Below are 23361 nucleotides of genomic sequence, written 5' to 3'. Positions count from 1 at the left end.
ATTTCCCACCCAATTCTAAGCATAGCGTCACCGATACTGAGCGGCACGCGCATGCGCACTGGCACTTTGCCTCTTTTATTCCTGCTACTGGCCGCCTTCCCGCGTTTGAGCAACACGGAACAAATGTGAAAATTTCAAACAAAAACACCGGTTTATTACTCGCGCTCTCTCGCTCGTCCCCGTCTCTGAGAAACCATGGCGGTAAACTTCGGTAAAATTGTCGTGGGGATATACGTGGAGATAAAACGGAGTGACGGTGAGTTCCCTAGTTAAGTTATTATTTTAGCTGGGTAGTGTAACTAGCTATTAACGTGTAGTCATTATTTGCTTCGCTTAGCTAGCATTGGCTAAGAGAAGTGCTAGTAATGCTAGCGTTAGCGAACCGACAAGCCTTTTACATGAACTAAATGACACTTTATTGGTTAGCCAGTGCATCCCTGTTGCTGTGGTAGCTAAGCTACATACCTAGCGCAGTCAACACAGCAACGGTTGCTAAGCTAAGATGAGCTAAGCTAACTAGCCGGCACATTTACTTAGTTATCAAGTCTACCTAGTTTTTTATTTTTTTATTTTTTAAAGCCGTAACACCTATTACAGTTAGCGACAACTTTTTTCCTATGGACATTGGCGAATAAGAGATTTAGCACTTTTGAATTTCAGTGTCTGTATTAATAATTTAGCACACACACAAAAAAACTATTTTGAAAAGCTAGTTTGTTTTGTTACTAAGCTCGGTTTAACCTGCGCTTCCTGTCAGTATTCTGAATTTCACAGAAATTCTAATGGCTTCCACTACAAATACCATTACAAACCTTAAAAACCATTACCAAATTTCAAAGGTGTTCTATTGGTCCTTAATGGTACCCCTAGACATAAAATGCCACCAATAGACTGCAACAAATTACCATTAGAGGCCCTAAGGGACCATTACAGATTCCATTGAAACCAAAGCAATTCCCATTAAAACCATTACAAATTCTCTAAGGGTTTCTGTTGTCAAAAAAAAGAGCATTTTTTATCGGTCTAGCCTAATGACGAACACAGAAGTTCCTCAGCTGTAGGTGTTTTAATCAGCGGAAATACTAACACGTCCCTGCTGAAAAACAACAATAGAATTCTAATGGTTTCCACTACAAATACCATTACAACCCATTAAAACCATTACCAAATGTCAGAGGTGTTCTATTGGTCCTTAATGGTATCCACTAGACACTACACAAATATGCCACCAGTAGACAGCAACAAATTACCATTAGAGACTCACAGGAACCATTACAGATTCCATTAAAACCATTACAAATTCTATGAGGGTTTCTGTTGGTGTTTTTTTTGGGGGGGGGGGGGGTTTCCCAACAGGGATGTATTGATTACCCCTGTTTCAGTTCCTGGGATTCTGGTGTCTTAAGGAAGACAAGGAATCAGATCAGTAACCACATCTGGTTAATTTGTTTCAACGTGTTTACCATATGGTATTATTGTTGGCAAACAGATATCAACCCCATCACACGAATAAGTCACACAGGCAGGCCAACTCCCAAAAGGCTCCCTTTTCAGTTTATATGCTCACTACATAGGGAATAACATGGTGGTGATATTTGTATAACAGAATAAAACAAAGTGAACCATGTGAGTAAAACATCACCATTTGAGATTCAGACACACAAAAGCTTGACTCAGGATGACACTTTGTGGAAATTTATCATTGTACACAATCCCCTTTTTGTTCATTTTCCAGCCTACTGGTTTACTTTGGGAGTTTGTTTTTTTTACATCCAATACAAAAGATCTAACCAGATGACATGACATTAAGCGTAGATATCTCATAAAGGTGTTATTACTGATACGAGTTTATTGCTCCAAACAGTGATGCGTTAACGTATGGTATCATCTATGGATACTGTAATGTAAGTGAGAACATTTACATTTATGGTATTTGGCAGACGCACTAATCCAGAGCAACTTACTTGCTTTCTACATCTGAGTAGTTGGGGGTGAAAGGCCTTGCTCAAGGGCCCTTCTTGGCCCTTCTTTTTACTCATGACCTTCCGATTAAAAGTTCAACGCCTTAACCGTTGAGCTACCACTGCCCACATCACCACAGCTACCCCAGCACTGTAGCCACTTCCCCCAGAACTAACTTCAGGACAAAGAGTTTGGCATTTCATCCAATTTCTGTACTGCTTATCCTACATAGGGTCATGGGGAGCCTGGAGCCTATCCTAGGGGATTAGGGGCATGAGGTGGGGGACACCCTGAATTGGGTGCCAACCCATCGCAGCGCACAGTCTCACACACACACATTCACACACTAGGGCCATTTGGAAATGCCAGTCAGCCTACACCGCGTGTCTTTCGTGTTGGGGAGGAAACCGGAGTACCCGGAGGAAACTCCTGAAGTACAGGAAGAAGATGCAAACTCTGCACACAGGGCGGAGGCAGGATTTGATCCCCCAACCCTGGAGGTGCGAGGCAAACATGCTAACCACTAAGCCACTCTGTTTTATTCCTTACATATTAGACCAGATCTGGGAAAGTGAAGTAGCACCCAGTTTGTCATGACAAGGACATTAGCTGAGGCATCCTATTGACTTGTGCAGATATGATTATTATTATTATTAGTAGTAGTAGTAGTAGTATTACAGCAGGGTTGAGGTAGTGGTATTTGTGAATGGTGCAACGAATGTATTTGAAAAAAATATCTAAATGCTGCAATGCAGTGGCGTCCGTTCTAGGATGTATTCCCACCTCACATGTGGTGTTCTGGGACAGGCTCCTGATCCAGTCCGTGATAAAGCAGTTACTAAAGATGAACGACTGAATCATATTGCAATACTTGAAAGAGTTTTCACAACACACATTTATTGCATGTATTGCAGTATTTATTTTTGACGAGGTTTGCTTGGTGTCAAGAAAAATGCTATAAAGTAATATGGAGATTTGAACATTATATAGCTTGATTGGGATTAAAATGGAGTTAGTCAGTCGAACACAAGTACTGAGGATATCTGCAGTATTCTTTAGAAAGTGTTTTTTATTGTGAGGCAGTTTGTCGTGATACGTATATTATAGTCATGGTGTCCAGCCCTGTATTATTGTCCTGTTATTGTGTTAGTAACAGTCATCACTGTTTGTCCAGTATCTGAGAGTTTCTTTTGTCGGGTGAAAGTAAGTTCTGACAATGTTACACATGCTTTAGGGTATTGGCTTCCTTCTTGTGAAGTTTCTGTATGATGTGTGTTGTGTTGTTCGTTGATGACATGCCCTTTAAAGCAAACATGCTAAGAAGACAAAGGCAGCTTTAGAAGACTCAAGTGATACAGGAGACATCACACTGTAAACACTAGAAAAAGTCTACTATATTGGCATATGAGTTGTACAACATTTTTTTAAAATAAAAGTTGTGGCTATTAACTGTGTAAGCCTCTTGTGCCTTGTTTTAAATCATTTTGTTGTTAGTCTTTGTACTACTAGGTGCTAAATGACACCGATCCTTTTAAAGATCTTATGGATACTGTTAGAGTACTGTTGCTGCTATTAAATAATTGCACAGAGTGGGTGAGATGGCTTTGAATAGTGGATAAGAAACATGGTTGTTTCCTCTCTTTAGTCCACTAGGAGATAACAGTCTTCTGAAATGTCCATCAAACAGGAGCTTTGTATTTCTAGTTTGGTTTTTTGTTTTTTTATAGAAAAGATCAGACTTAGCTTTCTCTCTGAAAGAACTAAAACGACATACCTGTTATTAGGGCTGTATAGGGAGTTTCTTGTCGTGCAACATTTTCTAAATATACATCTCTCAAAGTTAGTTTTGCTTTATTGCAGGGCGAATACATGAAGCCATGGTAACGTCTTTAAACGAAGACAACGAAAGTGTTACTGTGGAGTGGATAGAAAATGGAGACACGAAAGGAAAAGAGGTAAGCCTAAAGCTCTCGTGTATGCTTATAACACTCAGCAATGTTTGGAAGAACAGTGCCAGTGTTCAGAGGAAGGATAAGGGCAACAAGCTGCACTGCACAAAAGTGGGCATTGTCCTTTGCATGCACTGACGCCATTTTCATCTTTACAATAAAATTGAAACTCCTTTGAAACGATTGAAACAATAAAAAAAACCCTAGTTACTTCGGAAAATCATTTCCGTAGCGTTTTGAGGTCCGAGCTCTCATTAGATTCTTGAAGTAGTTAGTTCTCCTACAGTCAATCCTCCTGCGCAAAGCTTTTATTGGTTTATGAAAGAAAAAGGCTACCACTTATGCTTTGCCATAAAAATTCAGCTTAAAAAAAGATGACTTCAATGTAAAGTTGCTTCTTTAAGTGATAAGTGAAGCCTTGGCCATCTTTCAAATGGTTGCCTTTTATCTATAACGTGATATTGTTTAATAATCAATAAAGAGCTCAACAGAAAAGACTTTACTCTGTTGTCAGAAAAACACGTTTGAATCCTGATGATGGCCTGAAGTTCAAGAGAGCATAATATTTGCCCAGCTGTCAGGATGTGAAGGATAGCGTTTCTCATAGCCCTGACGATCAGAGGAACGCTAATCATTCGTGGGCTTCTCTGTAAGATTATGTATATGGAAGAGACCAATTACTGCTCTAACTAATGCCTTGAAGGAAGCAGTGTCATCCCACCATCCTCCATTTAGTAGGTCATGGGTAGGAATGGACAAAGGTCTGACTAAAAGAAATAAATACATACAACTGTTAAAGAATTCATTGGTAAATTTTTTTTCATATCACTGTTACTGATAACACTGAAAGACACCAATTCTTCATGCATGTTATGTTCCACAAGGCCAACACTTAATCTCATTTGAAAGCAATCATGAATTTAGGTGTCCTGGGACTTTAATATGTGCCATTTTGTACTTTTGGCTAAGACTAAGACTAAGAATGTGTTTTTCTCTTTAAACAGATTGATCTAGAGTGTATATTTTCACTAAACCCAGATGTTGCTCCAGAGGAGGAGATTTCTCTGAGCCCTGTAACACCACCTCCTCCCACACCTACCTCTATGAAGGTCAACAAGATCCCCAAGGTTTGTACAATCATCCAAGCGCAGCATAACCTCAGACTTGCCTTTAATATTCATTGTTATGTCTCAGGTTAAACGAAAGTTTTCTGTTTTTTTCTTTCTAATAAACTCACAAACTGAAGACTTTCACTTGCAGTTGTCCTGATCTGCAATTTACCCGGATAGGGAGAGAATAGTATGCTCCTTATATTTTAGTCAAAAAAGCTTTTTTGCATTCGTAAACAAAGCTCATTGTAATTTCTTATCGCTCTGTAGAATCGAAGGACTATCGCACCTGGAAGGGCTGAGATCCCATCCAGAGACAATAAAGGTATGATTGTCCCTGTGGCTCTTGTAGTGTTTTAGGTGTGAGGAATAAAACCGATGCTCACAACTGTGTGTGTTTATGCACGTGCGTGTTACGCTAACAGTCGGATCAACTCGGGCGCGTCCTGGCCAGCAGCAGCCGGAGTCAGCCCTCCCTCCACCTGCTCAGCAACCAGCTCAACCTACACAGTCCCAAACACAGCAGAGCCAACAACAGCTGCAAAATGGTAATTGCACACCTTTGATTAAAATAGCACTCTTTTCTTGACACACAGTAATGGCCTCCCTCCAGTGGAGTGGGTCTTACTGCAGCTTCACAAGTGTTTTTCTGTCTACACACTGCTCTAAGGGAGACCATAGTTCAGCACCTTAAATGGGCTTCCTGTGGTGTTTTTCCTTATTTGCTTCTCTTTTTTTGCAGCTCTGTGGAGAAATATATTTCAACATTTTAGAGAAGAAGAAGAGAGAATTGTTTTTGCTCTTTTGCTTTTCCTCCTAGTTGGTGGTGATTTGTACACACTGAAAGATCTGAATTAATGGAGCGTTTCAGAGCACGGCTATTCAAATAAATTGCTATTTAGTCTGTGTTCAGTTGTTCCTTCGTACAGAATTTGAAGCAGTTGTACATTCAATAGAGGCACAGGGACAGATAGAGAAGAGGAAAAGATCCTTTTACAAAGGAAGTGGATGACGCTATTGTTTAGTCAGGATTGTCTGACTGTATTGTCATGATGTTTGGCAGCGAGGAGGAAGTCCAACTGTGTGAAAGAGGTAGAGAAAATGCAGGAGAAGAGAGAGAGGCGGCGACTGCAGCAGCAAGAGCTAAGGGAGAAGAGAGCGCAGGTCAGTGCACGCCTATGACTTTCAAAATCCCATAATCACAATGTTGCTTCGATTATCGTCTCTTGTCTTGATGTAGCAGTGTGATTGCTACACGCATACATAAAAGCCTTAATTTAATCTTGGGGCTGAATTTGTGTATTATCTGTCCTGTGTTTTGTCACTATGATTATATTACTTGTGTTAAATACTAGTTTTGCACTTTCCCCCCATAATGGTCATTATTACGTTCTGGATTGGGGAGCTGGTCTAATGTTAAATGCAAAATATACCTCTAGTTCTACCTCTGACTTTGTCTCGTTGTAACGTCTTGTCATATGTTACATGATGAATAATCTTTTTGTTTTGAAGGAGGTGGACACAACAGTCCCCAACTATGAAATTATGCAGATGATCAGAGATTTTAGGGCAAGCCTGGATTACAGACCACTAACCACAGCGGATTTGGTGAGTATGAACCGAAGTGCATTATTTATTATCCTGCCAAGGATGTTGTCCTGATCTTTTTGTATAAGTTTTGTGTGCTGATTTTAAACAAGATTTAAAAAAATAAATAAAGTGGTACTGTAGCTGTAAGAGTAAAGAGAATCTTAATGTTTGCAGATTGAAGAGCACCGAATATGTGTTTGTGTGAGGAAGCGCCCTCTTAACAAAAAAGGTGAAACAGACTTATGTATATTTTCATGATGACTTATTAAAATTCTCTACTGCTGTTCTGAATATGTGTAATCTCCAGTTTCTTATAGCTACCAGTTTAGGCTCAAAGTATTTTAACCCATCCTAGTTGATACTGAATAAGCCTTTTGATTCCCTTTTAATAGGAATAGAAATCTCAAATAGCATAAAATAAACATAAAGACTGAATGCGACAATTGTCTTACAAATCACCGAGTGTATGTGGTGAGCTGTGGTGTTAAAGGACGTGTCATGTCCTGTATTGTAGAACTCACTGCAAAGGAGCTGGATGTGCTCACCATCCCCAGTAAAGATGTCGTCTTGGTCCATGAGCCTAAGCAGAAAGTGGACCTCACCCGATACCTAGAGAATCAAACCTTTCGCTTTGATTATGCCTTTGACGACAGTACATCAAATGAAATGGTTTACAGGTTTGTCTTTTTCTTTTCTGTGCATCCACAACTTAATTGTAATCCACTAATGTTAAGAGTTTGTTGTTGTCTTGGGTGGAAATTAAGAAGTTCTTCTGTGCAGGTTTACAGCAAGACCTTTAGTGGAAACGATCTTTGACAGAGGAATGGCTACATGCTTTGCGTACGGCCAAACCGGAAGTGGGAAAACGCACGTGAGAGACATATGTATTATATGATTGTACAATGTGTAATAGTAATATTCAAGTATGTAAATATTGGTCTGAATTCCTAGTCCTAATTTTAGTGCACATTGCTGGAGCTCATTGTAGTGCACATCGCTTATTACGCAGAACCGCACTTATCATCGAGCATTTATGTTGATGTCTTTGGTTTTTCAGACCATGGGTGGAGATTTTTCTGGAAAGAACCAGGATTGCTCAAAAGGAATCTATGCATTAGCTGGTAAAAGTTTAAGAGAGTTTTTAAAGCCACAATTAATCTTTTCAAATATATGGTCATGTGAAACAATAAGTACACCCCATGGAAATTGCTGGATGGATGGATTTATTTATTTATTTATTTTTCATATTTCTACAAGCAAACATTTGATCCTCTTTGAAACAGTGCCTATTAATAAAGCTGATGCACTGTATAAAATGACACATAAAATTGAGTTTTGGAGTAATTTTCCCAATTTAAATGAACAAAAAATCAAATCAATCACATGGAAAAGTAAGTACACCCCTACATTTATCACAGCTTCAAATCCATACAATTAGAATCAGGTGTTCAAGATTGGGTGCCAGTGATTGAAAGCTGTCTTATTTATACCTCTCTCATATCTAGTGTCTGGTGTTCCCAGTTGAGGTGTGTGATGTCAGCATGCCAAGATCTAAAGAGTTCTGTAAGGCCTTCAGAAAAAAAGGTTGTTTATGCTTAATGAGTCTGGCAAGGGATTTAAAAAGATCTCCAAATTATTTGAAAGACATCACTCCACTGTAAGGAAAATCATCTACAAGTGGCGCAGATCTCAAACGACTGCCAATTTGTCCAGGACTGGCCGTCCCTGCAAATTCAGCCCAAGAGCAGACCATCTGATGCAAAAAGAAGTCTCCAGGATGGAACCCTAAAATTTCATCCCAGGATCTGCAACTGTTGGTGTCAAAGTGCATGCTTCTACAGTCAGAAAGAGATTGCACAAATTTGACCTGCATGAGAGGCATGCCAGGAAAAATCCTTTGTAAGACTACAGTTTGCCAATGAGCATATAGGTAAAGACCAGGCCTTTTGGAATAATGTGCTATGGACAGACAAATCAAAGATAGAGTTGTTTGGCCACAGTAACAGCAGACATGATTGGGGTGGACCAAAGACCGCTTTTCAGGAGAAACACCTCATACCAACTGTGAAGCATGGTGGAGGAAATGTTATGGATTGTGGTTGCTTCACTGCCTCGGAGACTGGAGAGCTTGCATTCGTTGATTCAACTATGAATTCTGCATCATATCAAAGAATGTTTGACGGTAATGTGAGACCATCTGTCCGAAAGTTGAACCGAAAACGGACCTTTCAACAGGACGTTGATCCTAAGCACACTAGCAAATCCACCAAGGAATGGCTCAAAAAGAAGAAATGGAGAGTTATGGAATGGCCTAGTCAAAGCCCGGATTTGAATCCCATTGAAATGTTGTGAGGGGATTTGAAACGGGCAGTACATGCAAGAAAACCCCCAAACATCTTACAACTGAGATAATATTGCATGGAAAAGTGGTCACAATTTCCAGCAAGCCTGGTAGACAATTATGCAAAACACCTACAAGAAGTTATTTCTGCTAAAGGGGGCAATTCTAGCTTCTGTATCTAAGGGTGTACTTACTTTTTCCACAGATGATTATCACATCTATTGATATTTCTTTTAAATAAATGATTGAAAAAGCTAATTTTCCTTGTGGCTTTGTTCAAGTATATGACCTTTATTGATAGGCACTGTTTCAAAGATGATCAAATGTTTGCTTGTCCAAATATGTCAAAAAAGCCAACAGTTTCCATATATTTTTCCACATCACTATAAGCTGCAGTTTGAATAGCTTCAAAATAAGCAGTCTCAAATATGTTTATTCTGTTTACTCCATGTAGCTCGTGATGTTTTCCTTATGCTGAAGAAACCCAACTACAAGAAGTTGGATCTTCAAGTCTACGCAACCTTCTTTGAAATTTACAGTGGAAAGGTAAGTGACTTGAACACTTCTGGTCATCCTCCAGAAAACAGTGCCTTGGATGTTGTAAAGCAATTCTCTAGTGGTTATAAAGGGTTAGTGGATGTGGAAGATCGCAAAGAGATTTTTTTTATTTGAAGTACATATATTTTGTGCCTGATCTGGCCCAAGTCACTTACTTTTTGTGGATTTTGATGCTGTGCCCAGGTGTTTGACTTGCTGAACCGTAAAACAAAGCTGCGTGTACTGGAGGATGGGAAACAGCAGGTGCAAGTGGTTGGGCTGCAGGAGAAAGAGGTCAGATGCACTGAAGATGTCCTCAAGCTCATTGAGGTCGGAAACAGCTGCAGGTAACTCTATAAAACAGCGTAATGCTCTCTGATGTAATAAATATGCTGTGTGATTATATTATATTTCTGAAAAAATGTTTTTTCTTATTAACCTAGTAGTAATTTTTTTCACCTCTTGATCCCCAGAACTTCAGGACAGACTTCTGCCAACGCTCACTCGTCCCGAAGCCACGCTGTCTTCCAGATTATTCTGCGCAGGAAGGGGAAGATGCACGGCAAGTTTTCATTGATTGACCTGGCAGGGAACGAGCGTGGCGCTGATACATCCAGTGCTGACCGCCAGACACGGCTGGAGGGAGCAGAGATCAACAAGAGCCTACTTGCACTGAAGGTCGGCAAGTTACCGGAGAAAAGCGTAGTTACAGTTACATCCGGATTCAGAACGTCTTTTCATAAAAGTCTGAATATTTTTCTGAATTATGAACGATTAATACATTGTGTGTTCCTGATTTATGAAATGGTGAATTTTAGCATTAAAATGCATCCTAAAGCTTTTTGAGCTGGTGTCTAAAATAGCTGGTGTCCTGTCTCCATCAAGGAGTGTATTAGAGCCCTGGGGCGGAACAAACCGCACACGCCGTTCAGAGCCAGCAAACTTACGCAAGTGCTCAGAGACTCGTTCATCGGCGAGAACTCAAGGACGTGCATGGTGAATAGCCACTTCCTGTTTCACACATCTTTTTTTTTTTAATAATAAAAATTACAACCTTGTTTTTAATGCAAGTGAACCCTGGTTTATTTATGGACAACTCTGATTATGATTTTTTTTTTGTTTTGTTTTTTTTCCTGATCAGATTGCCACCATTTCTCCTGGAATGGCTTCCTGTGAAAACACTCTGAACACACTACGATATGCCAACAGGTATAAATGCAGTTTCTTTGGTTTTCTATATATAAAGTATTTATTGGATTTTGATTATTGATGAAATACAACCAAGTGAACTATTTATAATGCTAAAAACAACAACTTGTTTATTAGTGATGTATTTTGTGTGCAGGACAAACGGTTGTGTCCTGATTCTTCCTTTCACTCCTCTATCTCTCTGTCTCTCACTTTTTACTTGTCTTTCCTGCTTATTCCTTGCTGCTCCAGAGTAAAGGAGTTTGGGATTAGTCCCTCAGATATCCCGTTTTCTCAGGGTGGAAGTCGCTCTGGGCTCTCTCCCACTTGCGAGTATGAGCACAAGCTTATTTATCCAGCTTCCCCATGTGCCTTCGCAGCAGATACACACTGTTAAATCTTTGTTTGCATCTAGTTGGCTGATTTTCACCCCATGATGCATGAGAAGCAGCTTACACCTTCACGCCGAGTCACATGCATAGATAACACGCACGGCCTCCCATTAGAGCATAAACAAATGCTGCTTCTTTTTATCATTTTGAGTGGTGTGCTTGGTGAATATTTTTTCGTCAGCCTCCCACCTTTTTATTAATCTGCTTTCATTTCACTTTGTAACCCTGGCAATGTATACTGTGCTTCTGTTGTGTGCATTAAGAAAGGATCAAATGTAATGACATAAGCAGTAAGGTGAGTGGTGGGAATCTCTAGGCACCTTGGGGGCTTGATTAGATATAAAATCAGCGTGCCATGCCACAATTATAAACCGATTCGTTATGCATCTTGAAGCATTTCTGATTTTTATGGCCTGTTTTTCATAGTACGACCACTTGCTGCTTTTAACATGTTGTCATTTGTCACTAGGCTTAGTGTATTTAGAGTCATCAGAACACATTTTACCATTTGAACGTTATTTGAATTTATATTTAAGCATTCAAGGGCAAAGGAAAAAAACATTCAAATGTATGATATGCCTTATACTACTTTAGTGCCCTAATCAGAGGTATCTGGCCATAACACATTATTATTATTCTTATTCGAGATGTCTGTATTTCAGTAAAAACGGAAAGACGCCTATCAAATGAATCAAATGCAGCCCCTTTTTCTTGTTCCTGGTGTTATTCACACTAGTAAGCCCTCTGCAGACGAATTTGAGCATGCTCTCTCCTGTTAACACAGAGTGAAGGAGCTGACCGTGGACCCGAACACCATGGCTGAAGGAGTACGACCCAACATCAACGCCATCACCGAGCTGGACATCATGGAGGAGGAGTGGGAGCTGAGTAGCTCCCCTCAGAGAGATGACCTCAAGCTGCTCTGTGAACAGAATGTACGAAACAGATTAAAGCTTTCTTAGTCCGAAAGCACTGAAACAACACACACTTATCTTCAGCAATTTTAGATGTAAAGTTTTGTAAAGATTAGCCTGACCCAAAGATAAAGTTTTGTTTTCATGTGTCTGGGGAAAAATGGATGCTATCAGTAATTTTAATGCAGAAAGAGGTTTGTTGTTTTAAAGACGGATGTTTGTGATGTTTTTTTCCAGGAAGAGGAAGTGTCTCCTCAGCTCTTCACCTTCCATGAGGTGGTGTCCCAACTGGTGGAGATGGAGGAGCAGGTACTGGAGGACCACCGAGCAGTGTTTCAGGTGACACAGTTACACTATGAGCTTATCCTGCAGGCTTCACTTGGTTTTCATATTAATATTCCTCTGCAGTGTGAAATTTGTCTTCAGTCTGAAAGTCTTAAAAGTTGCGAAAAAGTATTTACCTAGTGTCTAATCATGATTTGTCAATGGCTTACATACAGTGCTGTGAAAAAGTGCGGATCTCATACAAAATAGTTTTAGATCTTCAAACGAAATACAACGTAAAACGAAGGAAACCTGAGTGTAAACACAATAGTTTTTATAAAAAAAAATTTTGTATTTTTATTGAAGCAAAAAAGTTACCCAAACCAATCACCCATGCGAAAAACTAATAGCCCGCTTAAACTTAAAATCTGGTTGTGCCACCTTTAGCAGCAATAACTGCAACCAGATGCTTCCGATAACTGGAGATCAGACTTTCACTTACATCTAGGACTAGGACTTACTCCTAGGCTTTGGATCATTGTCTTGCTGCATAATCCAGTTGCACTTCACAGACTGAAGACCAGACATTCTCCTTTAGGATTTTCTGATAGAGAGCAGAATTCATGTTTCCCTCAATTATTGCAAGTTGCCCAGGTCCTAAAGCAGCAAAGCATCCCCACACCATCACACTACCTCCACCATGCTTGACTGTAGTTATGATGTTCTTTTTGTGGAATTTAATGTTTGGTTTACGCCAGATGTAACGGGACCCCTGTCTTTTAAACAGTTCCCCTTTCGACTCCTCAATCCATAGAACATTCTCCCAAAAGCTTTGAGGATCATCAAGGTGTGTTTTGGCAAAATTCAGACGAGTATTAATGTTGTTCTGGGTTAGCAATGGTTTTCACCTCACCACTCTTACATGGATGCCATTTTTCCCAGTGTCTTTCTGATACTGGAGTCATAAACAGTGTCCTTTACTGATGCAAGAGAGGCCTGTAGATCCTTTTGATGTTGTCCTTGGCTCTTTTGTGACTTTTTTGATGAGTCATTGCTGTGCGCTTGGAGGAATTTTGGAAGGTCGGACACAATTTCAATCACCTTCTTCCTCATCATTTCTGGAATTTCTTTCAGTTTTGGCATAGTGTGTTACTGGGTTAAGACCTTTTAACCAACTTCATGCTGTTGGAAAAGTTGTATTTAAGTGTTGATTTGGTTGAACAGGGTTTACGTCTAGTCCAGCTGAACTTCATAATGAATGCATTGCCATAGATTTACAGAATTAGTAACTATGGGGGCAAATACATTTTCACACAGGCCCAGTTGGTATTGGATAACATTTTTGTGAAAAATAAATAACGTTATTATTTAAAAACTGTATTTTCTGTTTACTCCGGTTGCCTTCGTTTTAGTTACTGAAACAATTTAATATGAAAGAGACACAAAAACAGAAGAATTCAGATGGAAAATACTTTTTCACAGCACTGTATATAGACAATAAAAGTGTTTTTGTTTTACTGGTCATTTCAAGTAACTTTTTATTTATTTATCATCATCATCATCTTGTATTAAAGTTTGTCATTATTCATGTGTGTAATGGTGGGTGTGTTTTTGGGTCCAGGAGTCAATTAGATGGCTGGAGGATGAGAAGGTTCTGCTGGAGATGACTGAGGAGGTGGATTATGATGTAGACTCCTACTCTTCCCAGCTTGAGCACATACTGGACCAGAAGATCGACGTCCTGATTGAGCTCAGAGGTAACCCACATTCTTAAATCCTCTGACTGTGTTTTTTTTTTTTCTTTTTTTCCGTTGACAATGGGCATTTATCACAAGTTTCAAACAAAAGATTTTCACAAATACTCCCTGGGCAAAAGCCGCAGGGAACCTAAATCTGTGATTAATTTCTAATTAGGATTATCTTGGTTTTGTGGGCACACATTATACTGTACAAAGTATACAGTTATACAACAATGTAAATGGTAACTTCCAAAATACCAGTAACCAGCCAATGGTTAGTGTATACATGTGCTTCTGTTAACCTTGGGTAAATCTTGCACAAGGCTTATGTTACTTATTACCACATAGATTTTTTTTGACTAAACATTCATGTTTAAAATGGTCTCTAGTCTGAGTAACTTAATTAATGAAAACTAACCTAAGACCAGCCACAAACATCAGCTATCTGATTCTCAAACACACCGTCGGTATCTGTTTGCACCCTTGTTTAAAGCTCTGCTTGAGTGACATGAAGGCTGGGAGTCTTGAAAAACCAGACATCAATCAGGCGTGCTTATTAGAATATTAGGATCACCACCAGACACTTAAACAAATGCTTTAAAAATCATCCACCTTTCCTGCTAAGAAATTGTGTAATATTGTGTATTCTTTTATTTGACAGATAAAGTGAGGTCGTTCCGCTCAGCCCTGCAGGAAGAGGAACAAGCCAGTAAGCAGATCAATCCCAAGAGGCCTCGGGCTTTGTAGACTGGGACTAAGGGCACAAGCATGATGGCTAGACATTTGACATCAGTTTCAGCAAATACCAAATAACCACAATGTGCATCTGTACTAGACGACCTGCTAGTGTCCGGCAGAGTTACTCCGAATTTGAATGTCTCTTTCTTTGGCTCACGTGTGAAATATTCAAAACATTAGACCATTGCATTGATGTACTGCATTGCTTTAAGTGGACTGCTGATCTTCAGGTCAGGCAGAAGAATTGGCAATCATGCCCATCTACTAATGAAACATCACACACAAAATTACACTGAATTACATTTTGAAGATCAGCATGTGCCTTAAGACAACTGTACAAGCACAGCCATTCAGATAAGCAAGTGGAATTTGTATTCTGGTTGAAAAATTGGAGTGAAACTCTGCGGTAGATTTGGGAAATAGATTTATTTTCTTTGTATTTTATTTTTATTTATTTACTTTGTTTGTAAGTTTAGGTAAATGGCTGTTAACTACACTGTCCATTTTTTAAAGGGTCTTTAACACCACCTTCTTTGTTTGAAGCATGTGCTTTTAGTAACCTGTTCCCCATTCTCCATTCCCAGCATGGCAGACCAGGCCCATCTGCACTTTATATAGCCCTGTTTCTCTAGGGGTCTAATGCTGGACCTCGTTGTATTAATCGATCGTTTCCTTTCGGAAGGGTTAATTATGTCTATCAGTGTTTGTTTCAGTCACACTGTTCAACTTTCAATTGTCTGAATGAATGATCTCAAGGAGGTTGCTGCTGCTCTGGGGTGTGAGTAGAGCTGTATTTGGTCAATAATACTGAATTTGGGGTGTGAGTAGAGCTGTATTTGGTCAATAATACTGAATGTTGTTGTTTCTTGGTTTTACTAGGACATTGTCCTCTTAGACATTTTTTTTACTCTGTGCTGTTGCTCTTTTTGATCAGCTGCACAATGCTTCACTGTCTTATCCGGTGTCTGGAACACATGTTGCTCAAAACACTTCACCTGTTTTCTGTTTTCAGGAAAAAAAAAAAAAAAGATGCTATAAACAGACATATGGAACAGACCCCCTTTCACTACAGCTGAACTTTTTTTTGTGCTTTCTTTTGGTCTGTGTAGAGCCTCAGGAAAGTGACAGATCACCCAACCTCACTCGAGCCGTGCACTAGGGAGACGACTTTAGAACCAGCTAGTCAGACAGACAAAAAAACAAAACAAAAACATATATAGCTACACTATTAATAAAGTCGCTTTTGTGTATGTTGTATTTTTTAGATAAGCAGGAGTACTCTGACCTGGTGAGTTTGCTTCATTGAAAACAAGACTGTTATATGTGGTATGGGGAAATTTTAACAAAAATAACAAACACAAATCTTATTCTTTGATGCATCTTATGTAAGCAAACAGGACAGGAACATTAGCCAGTATTTTCAGTTGTACCTATGGTACACATCACGCATTGGTACCAGTACTTATTCGTACAGGTATTGAGAATTTGATGGTACTGACACAACTCTATGAAAGCACTAGAACAATATTTATGTACAACACAAGATTTTCTTGGGATGTTCCTATATATAGCATTATATCAATCTGTCAGACGTGTGTATGTAGGGTTTGTTTCCAGAAGTCGCTTAATCACAGGAACCACACCACCTTAGTCCTGTTATAGCCTGCTAAAAGAAATGTATTCCAACAGGTGCAAGGGTTCCTTGTGCCAATTTTCCTCTTTTATGGAGGTAACAGAAGAGAAGTATAACCACCGCACCGTCTCCTTTAGATCAATAAAATCAGTTACGTTTGTCATTCGAGCATCAGCTTTTCTTCCACTCCTCCGCCGGTTACTGATACAGCCTGAGAATTCCCAGCTTCTCTCTTAACGTTTCATGTTTTCATTTCAGTTCTTTTCAAATTAGAGGTGAGAACGTTTAGGCGCCAACGTAATTTCGATTCAGGCAGCAACACTGCGATAACGAAAGTCATTCTCAATGCGTCTTGATGAATCTCGGTTCTATACATCGAGGCTTCTATGTTGAACAGGAAGAGCAGACTGTTGCAATGGAATTTCCTTTGTTAGTTGTATTCCCAAAATCATTTCTTGTTGTGACGGACTTCAGACATGGCATGCCTCCTGTCCAGATTTATTATTATTATTATTTTTTTGTCTTTCATAAAATCCAAAATTCAAGTGGAAGGCATGGATCAGAGTTTGTTCATCTTCATGTTTGTTAGCTAGTTTCTAACGTGCTTGGTTCACAGTGAATGGCAACAATGTTGTAGCTTTTCATTAAACATGTAATAAATCTGTGATCTGTGCATGGATGCAGAACCATTTGAAGAGAGAATCAAGATATTTTCACCCCTATTTAAAACTGAATTCACTGTTTATATACGAAGTTCTCAAACTGGCTTAAAACACAATTTTGTCGAAAAAGTTTGGTTTATTATTGTACATTTTAGGATAATGTAACACCTTGAGATTAACATGGAACTGAAGGCACACTATAAATAAAATGTGTGATCATCAATATCACTAAACAATCCAGCCTGTGATGGCGCTTCAGGAAAAGTGGATCCCAGCTGAGTTGAATGCATGAAGTAGTCTGAGGCGACAAAGAAACAAGAAGCAACATTAATTTAAATTAAAACTGTAATTATTTTAGCTACATCAAGAATAACTGCAGTGAAAAATGTATTTGCAAGGTATATTCACTTACACCATGAAGTCGTCTATGTCCATTGATCGTGCCCGTTTTTCACTAAACTCAGCTTCCTGTAGAACGCTCTCAAGTTTCTGGGTAATGCTGAAGTCCTGTGGTACTTCCTATTAATATAGGATTAGAATGGCCCACAATCAAATGTCTGACCCCAAATGTGCCAAAATATATTAACAGCACCACAGAGAACCTACGAGCAATTTTAGATAATCTAGCATAAATAATTTTCTGATGAATAGTGGGAGTAACTGTTTACTTACTATACTGTGCATGGAGCAATGAATTATGTAGTTCTTCTCCAAAAGCTGCTCAACAGCAGCAGACCTGGGGGAGAACAATACAAGATAGAACTGAAAATGTTTGCTTTTAGGTACAACTGAGATGTCAAGTCGTTAAACTGAAATAAATACTTACTTGAAGGCTGCGCTCAGAGTTTTGTTCTTTCTTACAAATGCAATTCTGACGAGACCATCCCATTCCTATAGGTAAAAAAGAAAACATTTTAATAAATAATACATATAACCTAAAGTGCATATGCAATGTTAAGTAAACTGCACTGACACAAACAGAGGTGTTGTGCAGCTGAAATAGAAGTGACTGCGTGAAGTTGTACTGAATGTTCAGAGGTGAAAAAGTTTACATCTATCATTTTTTTTAAAAAAGTGGATATGGTTTTGCTTGTATTGGGAGTGGTTGCCTTTTCTGCTATTTTCTACAGCTGCAATTACAGCAAAGGAACTTGTGAAATATTTCTGTTTACATGGAAAAAAATATTCTGTAGCTCAATAAGGTGAGAAACTGGAACATTTGCTACATTATTCATTATAATAAAACACATCAGGCCTGCCTTTCCTATGTCTCTGCTCATTCCTGAGGTCATATCTATTTATAAAGAATCCTGGCTGTAGGTATTCAGAAATAAACTTGTATCTTTGGTGACACTCTACTGCCAAAAATAGCATACTATATTTATACACACCATCCTTCTGATGTGGGTTCATGCCAGGATTCTTCATAATAAAACGTTAATCAAGTGTCGGCTACTAGTGGTGAGTGAGGTTTTTTTTTTTTTTTATATATAAAGAAAAAAAGGTAAACAAACCTGAAAATTGATGGGAGGTGGTGGATTTTTTGGTTCTATCCTGACCACACTAGATTCCACTTTAGGAGGAGGTCTGAAATTGTTTTTCCCAACCTGAAATAAGAAAGCAATGTCATGTGACCCTTCTGTTCACTGATAATGTGATATGAGTAAAAAAACACAGCAGGGAGTGCCGTTTACGATCCTGAAGTTACTTTCCAATAACAGCACGCCATCTTATTCCTCTTGTACCACAGAAATTTGTCAACGTTAACAATTTCTTATTTATTGAAGAGCTAAACATTGTACGTTTTATCCATTTACAGTTATGTTTAATGTCGTGGAATGTCCGTGAAACAAATAATGACTTCTTATAGCAGCTGTAAATACTCATTCCCTGAACAGTCTCTCTTTTTTTCCTCTTGATATTTATGACCAAAAAAAAAAAAAAAAAAACCCCACCGACAATCTTCTTTCATATATTTTAGATTCATTACACAAAGTGAAATATTTCAAACCTTTTTTTGTTTTAATCTTGATGATTACGGCTTACAGCTCATGGGAATCAAAACTCCAGTATCTATAATTATTAGAATAAAGAATTTATAATACAGAAATGTCGACCTGAGAAGAGCTCTGATCAGTTAATTAACTCAAAACACCTGTAAAGGTTTCCTGAGCCTTTAATCTCTCAGTCTGGTTCAGTACACAACCACAATCACGGGGAAGATGAAAGTAAACGTTGCACTTCATTTGGAAATCAAGGTCCCAGAGTCTGGAGGAAGAGTGGAGAGACACAGAATCCAAGCTGCTTGAAGTCCAGTGTGAAGTTTCCACAGTCAGTGATGATTTGTGGTGCCATGTCATCTGCTGGTGTCGGTCCACTGTGTTTTCTCAAGTGGAGAGTCGATGCAGCGTCTACCAGGAGATTTTAGAGAACTTTATGCTTCTATCTGCTGACAAGGGGACAAGCTGAACCCCATAGAGAATCTAAGAGAGACACCAGAACCAATAATACAGACGAGCTGAAGGCACAAAGCAACCTGGGCTTCCAGAACACCTCAGCAGTGCCACAGACTGATTGCCTCCAGGCCATGCCACATCAATGCAGTAATTCGGGCAAAAGGATCAAAGCCCCGACCAAGTATTGAGTGCATAAATTAACATACTTTTCAGAAGGTCGACATTTCTCTATAAATTCTTTATTGTAATATTTTGAGATACTGGATTTTTGATTTCCGTGAGCTGTACGCTGTAATCATTAAGAATAAAACAAAAAAAGGCTTGAAATATTTCACTTTATGCGTAATGAATCTAGAATATATGAAAGTTCTACTTTTTGAATTAAACTACAGAGAAAAAAAACAACCTTTTCCACCATATTCAAATTTTTTGAGATGCATGTGTATAAGACCAAAGTCTCGAACTGGAATTAATTACCCCAGCACCCAAATTCTGGAAGTGAATAAAATGTTTTCAGAAGCACATTTCAGTAGCAGGGGGACATCCAGTGATTACACCTGGAGTTGCTACAATCCCTACAATATTATTACAGACTCTCTTGATTCTTGTGATATAATCACTGGCCAGTGTGAGCTATAGAGATGTCTAACCTTCATGAGGTGGTCCACTCTGGCCAGTAGTTGTGTGTTGATGGAAAGTCTGCAGTAGAGCTTATCTCCAGGCTTTGCCACCAGCCGCATGGCGAACTCCCTCTGGAACATCAGCACTGCACATCTGTCTCAAACACCACTCCAAATTAGCCTAACCTTACTGAAACAATTACAGCAAAAAGCTGGAGGTGATTAGAAAACAGGTCGGTTATGCTAACCATAAGGTTCTTAGCTAGGTGCTCAGTCTTCTTTTCGGATTGGAAACGTTTTGGTAACTGGATAGTTACAAATTTGACTATAAAATAACTTCATACCTGAAGAAAGGTCTGTGAAGTAACAGCTTGAAGACAAAGGGTGATGATATCTGCAAAATACGTAATACTGCATTTAGACTTTAAATGTACAAGAAATGAATTCATATTAAATTAACAAAAAAAAAAAAATACAATTCTGTATCAATTACCTGATAGGGTAAATTTGCTACACACACATCAAAGAATGGCAGTTCAGTCTTCAAAACGTCACCAACCAAAATCTGAAGCTTTGTCTGCATCGGTCTGTAAAAGTTTACGCGTGGTTTAAGACTGGATTAATTAACAACAAGCCAGTCATTAATACTCGATTAAAAGTCAAATCACTCACGTGCACTGCACTCGTTTCTGTAGTTCAGCCACGAGCCTGGTGTCCAGCTCACACGCTACTACCTTTAAATAACAGGAAGTACGTGGTGGGTTACGTTATTGTTCAGAATCGGGACATAAAAAAACAAACACGATTAAAGCATAGCTACTTTTTTGGCCTTTTCCAGAAGCTTCACTGTCATGTTTCCAGTTCCAGGTCCGACCTCCAGCACTACATCCGTTGGTCTCAAGGCTGCCTGATGATACACAATCAATAAACAACAATCGTTAGATCACTGTATTCAACCAGCAATATTCACTCTACTATGCATTAAGGAAAAATCATTATGGGGTGAGCTGTTAGAGTAAAATAATGCCAGGGTAGTGTCAGAGGGCCATTACCAACTTGAAGTTGATTATTTTCCAATAACAGCACATCCTGAGGTGTTTATTCCTCTTGGATCATGGTTAGTAATAATAATAATAATAATAATAATAATAATAATAATAATATCATAATTCCGAGATGCCAATATAGAAGGTGCGCATATCTAATAATGTGTTGTTCATCCTTTGGCCTTCAGAACAGAATGAATTAACCTGGGCATTTATTTTACAAATCATCTTAAAGAAAATTACCCACTATGTTCCTGAAACCATTAGGTGAAGGTCGGACATGGTGTGCTGGAAGTGCGAATAAACATCATCCATGAAGGGATTAATTGGTATACAATGTTCACACAGTCCCCTCCAAAACTAATGGAACGGCAAGGCCAATTCAATTGTTTGTGCTACACACCAAAGACGTTTGGGTTTGAGATCAAAAGACGGATATGAGACGAGAGTTTAGGATTTCAGCTTTTATTTCCTGGTATTTACATCTAGATGTGTTATACAACATAAAACGTAGAACCTTTTGTATCAGACCACCTAATTTTTTAGGCGAGAAAAAGTATAGGAACAGATAAGTCTTCCCATAAAGTAAATAACACGTAATATTTGGTTGCATATCCCTTGCTTGCAATAACTGCATCAAGTCTGCGACTCAGTGACATCATCAAATTGTTGGTTTCTTCTTTTGAGATGCTTTTTCCAGGCTTTTACCGCAGCATCTTTCAGTTGTTGTTTGTTTTGTCTCCTTTTCAAGAGATGAAATGCATGCTCAACTGGGTTAACGTCTGGTGATTGACTTGGCCAGTCTAAAACCTTCCACTTTTCCTTGTCTTGCTGCATGATAAAGTTCCTCCAGGTTCATCTGGATGCGTTTCTCTGTAAATTTCCAGACAAAAATTGGTTCCAGAACTTTTGTGGCTCATCTCTGTATTCTTTGCCAATTTCAATCTGGCTTTCTGAGTCTTACTGCTCGTGAGTGGATTGCATCTTATAGTATGGCCTCTATATTTCTACTCTTGATGTCTTCTTCAAATGGTGATTGTGATACCTTCACCCGTGCCCTGTGGAGGTTGTTGGTGATGTCTCTGACTGCTGTTTTGGGGTTTTTTTCTTCACGGCTCTCACAATTTTTCCGTCATCAGCGGTTGTTGTTTTGTTGGTGTTTGTTGCTCAGTACACCAGCGGTTTTTTTCTTTTCAGGATATTCCAGACTACTATACTGGCTATACCCAATGTTTGTGCAATAGCTTGATTGATTTTCCCACTTTTCTCAGCTTCACAATGCCTTGCTTTTCTCCCAATGACAGCTTTCCAATCTTCATGTTGGCATCTCCTTTTTAACAACAAATGAAGTCTTCACAGGTGAAACTAAAGGCTAAAACCAAAAGTAGATGCTCAGAAGTATTTACTGTTTAAACGATCAATCTACCATGATAATCACCTAGGTAACAAGAAATATTGTTGTCACATGTTCCAGTATTTTTGCTCAACTACAAATTGGGTGGTCTGATACACAATGTTATGTCATTTAACACATCCACATATAAAAACCAGGAAATAAATTTCTCATATTCATCCTTTGATCTAAAAACTAATGTTTGTATATGTTTATTCCCTAGGTTTTCTCAGTAGCCTTTTAGAAAATAAACAACCCTTCAAGGATTCCGTTCAACCCTTCAAAGAGTTTAGTAAAGTCTTAAAGCAAAATGTGGGATAGACTTGGACATCCATGTGTTATGGGATTTCTTAGTGAAAGATGCGAGGAGGGAGGCAAACCTTCTCAATAATGCCGTTAACCACCAAGGGATTTTTCAGAATATGCTGTCCAATACCCGTGTTAAACATGATCCCTGAAACACAAACATGATTTACTACATTTATGCTATAAACATCATTAGAGTGTTTCTTGGCAAGTCACAGATTTGATGACACAACTCTGATCATGATCAGCTGAGGTACGAACAGCTGACTGTCTGACTATGTCAATACACGATAAAACGACTCCCAGAAACAAATCTCACTCACTGACCTTGACTTTTCACCTCTTGGTGTTGTCGAGATTTCTTTTCTGCTTTAACTTTAGGCATTTCGAGCACTTAGTCGCTTAAATCCAGAGATTTTGTAGAGGTATACGTGAAGTTTCTATCCTAGAGATCAGCTCACAACACGTGTATAACATCGGAACTACGTCAGGGAGGAAGTTTTTGGGATTTCTTCTGCTGTA

The 23361-nt window shown here is 38.9% G+C and overlaps 2 protein-coding genes across 4 annotated transcripts; one reads left to right on the top strand and one right to left on the bottom strand.

Moving 5' to 3' along the window:
• The first annotated feature begins 66 nt into the window (after positions 1-66).
• LOC128608096 (kinesin-like protein KIF2A) lies at positions 67-17854 on the top strand. 3 transcript variants are annotated; one of them, XR_008385997.1, is made up of 21 exons: positions 67-256; positions 3823-3917; positions 4916-5038; positions 5291-5345; positions 5446-5568; positions 6084-6184; positions 6533-6628; positions 6785-6839; positions 7125-7287; positions 7391-7481; positions 7668-7731; positions 9406-9497; positions 9693-9835; positions 9962-10166; positions 10374-10484; positions 10630-10697; positions 11853-12003; positions 12220-12321; positions 13868-14003; positions 14647-15501; positions 15833-17854. XR_008385997.1 is itself a non-coding variant. In XM_053625520.1 (21 exons), the coding sequence occupies exons 1-21, from the start codon at positions 196-198 to the stop codon at positions 15880-15882; spliced, it is 2133 nt and encodes a 710-aa protein (XP_053481495.1). In that variant the 5' UTR covers positions 67-195; the 3' UTR covers positions 15883-17854. The 3 variants fall into 3 exon arrangements, 2 of the variants coding, with proteins under 2 accessions (XP_053481495.1, XP_053481496.1); XM_053625520.1 differs by having other exon boundaries at positions 14647-14694; XM_053625521.1 differs by lacking the exon at positions 15833-17854 and having other exon boundaries at positions 14647-15818.
• Positions 17180-23305, bottom strand: dimt1l (DIM1 dimethyladenosine transferase 1-like (S. cerevisiae)). Its single transcript, XM_053625542.1, has 12 exons — positions 23167-23305; positions 22914-22987; positions 20915-21001; positions 20767-20828; positions 20588-20681; positions 20439-20488; positions 20125-20248; positions 18533-18625; positions 17845-17909; positions 17691-17754; positions 17431-17537; positions 17180-17316 (listed from the first exon to the last, which is right to left on the bottom strand). The coding sequence occupies exons 1-12, from the start codon at positions 23222-23224 to the stop codon at positions 17274-17276; spliced, it is 921 nt and encodes a 306-aa protein (XP_053481517.1). The 5' UTR covers positions 23225-23305; the 3' UTR covers positions 17180-17273.
• Positions 23306-23361: the final 56 nt, after the last annotated feature.

This window comes from Ictalurus furcatus, chromosome 5 (genome assembly GCF_023375685.1).
Source record: "Ictalurus furcatus strain D&B chromosome 5, Billie_1.0, whole genome shotgun sequence".
Classification (NCBI taxonomy): Eukaryota; Metazoa; Chordata; class Actinopteri; order Siluriformes; family Ictaluridae; genus Ictalurus; species Ictalurus furcatus.
The sequence above is the reverse complement of the archived record's forward strand: the minus strand, read 5'-3'. Positions and strand labels throughout refer to the sequence as shown.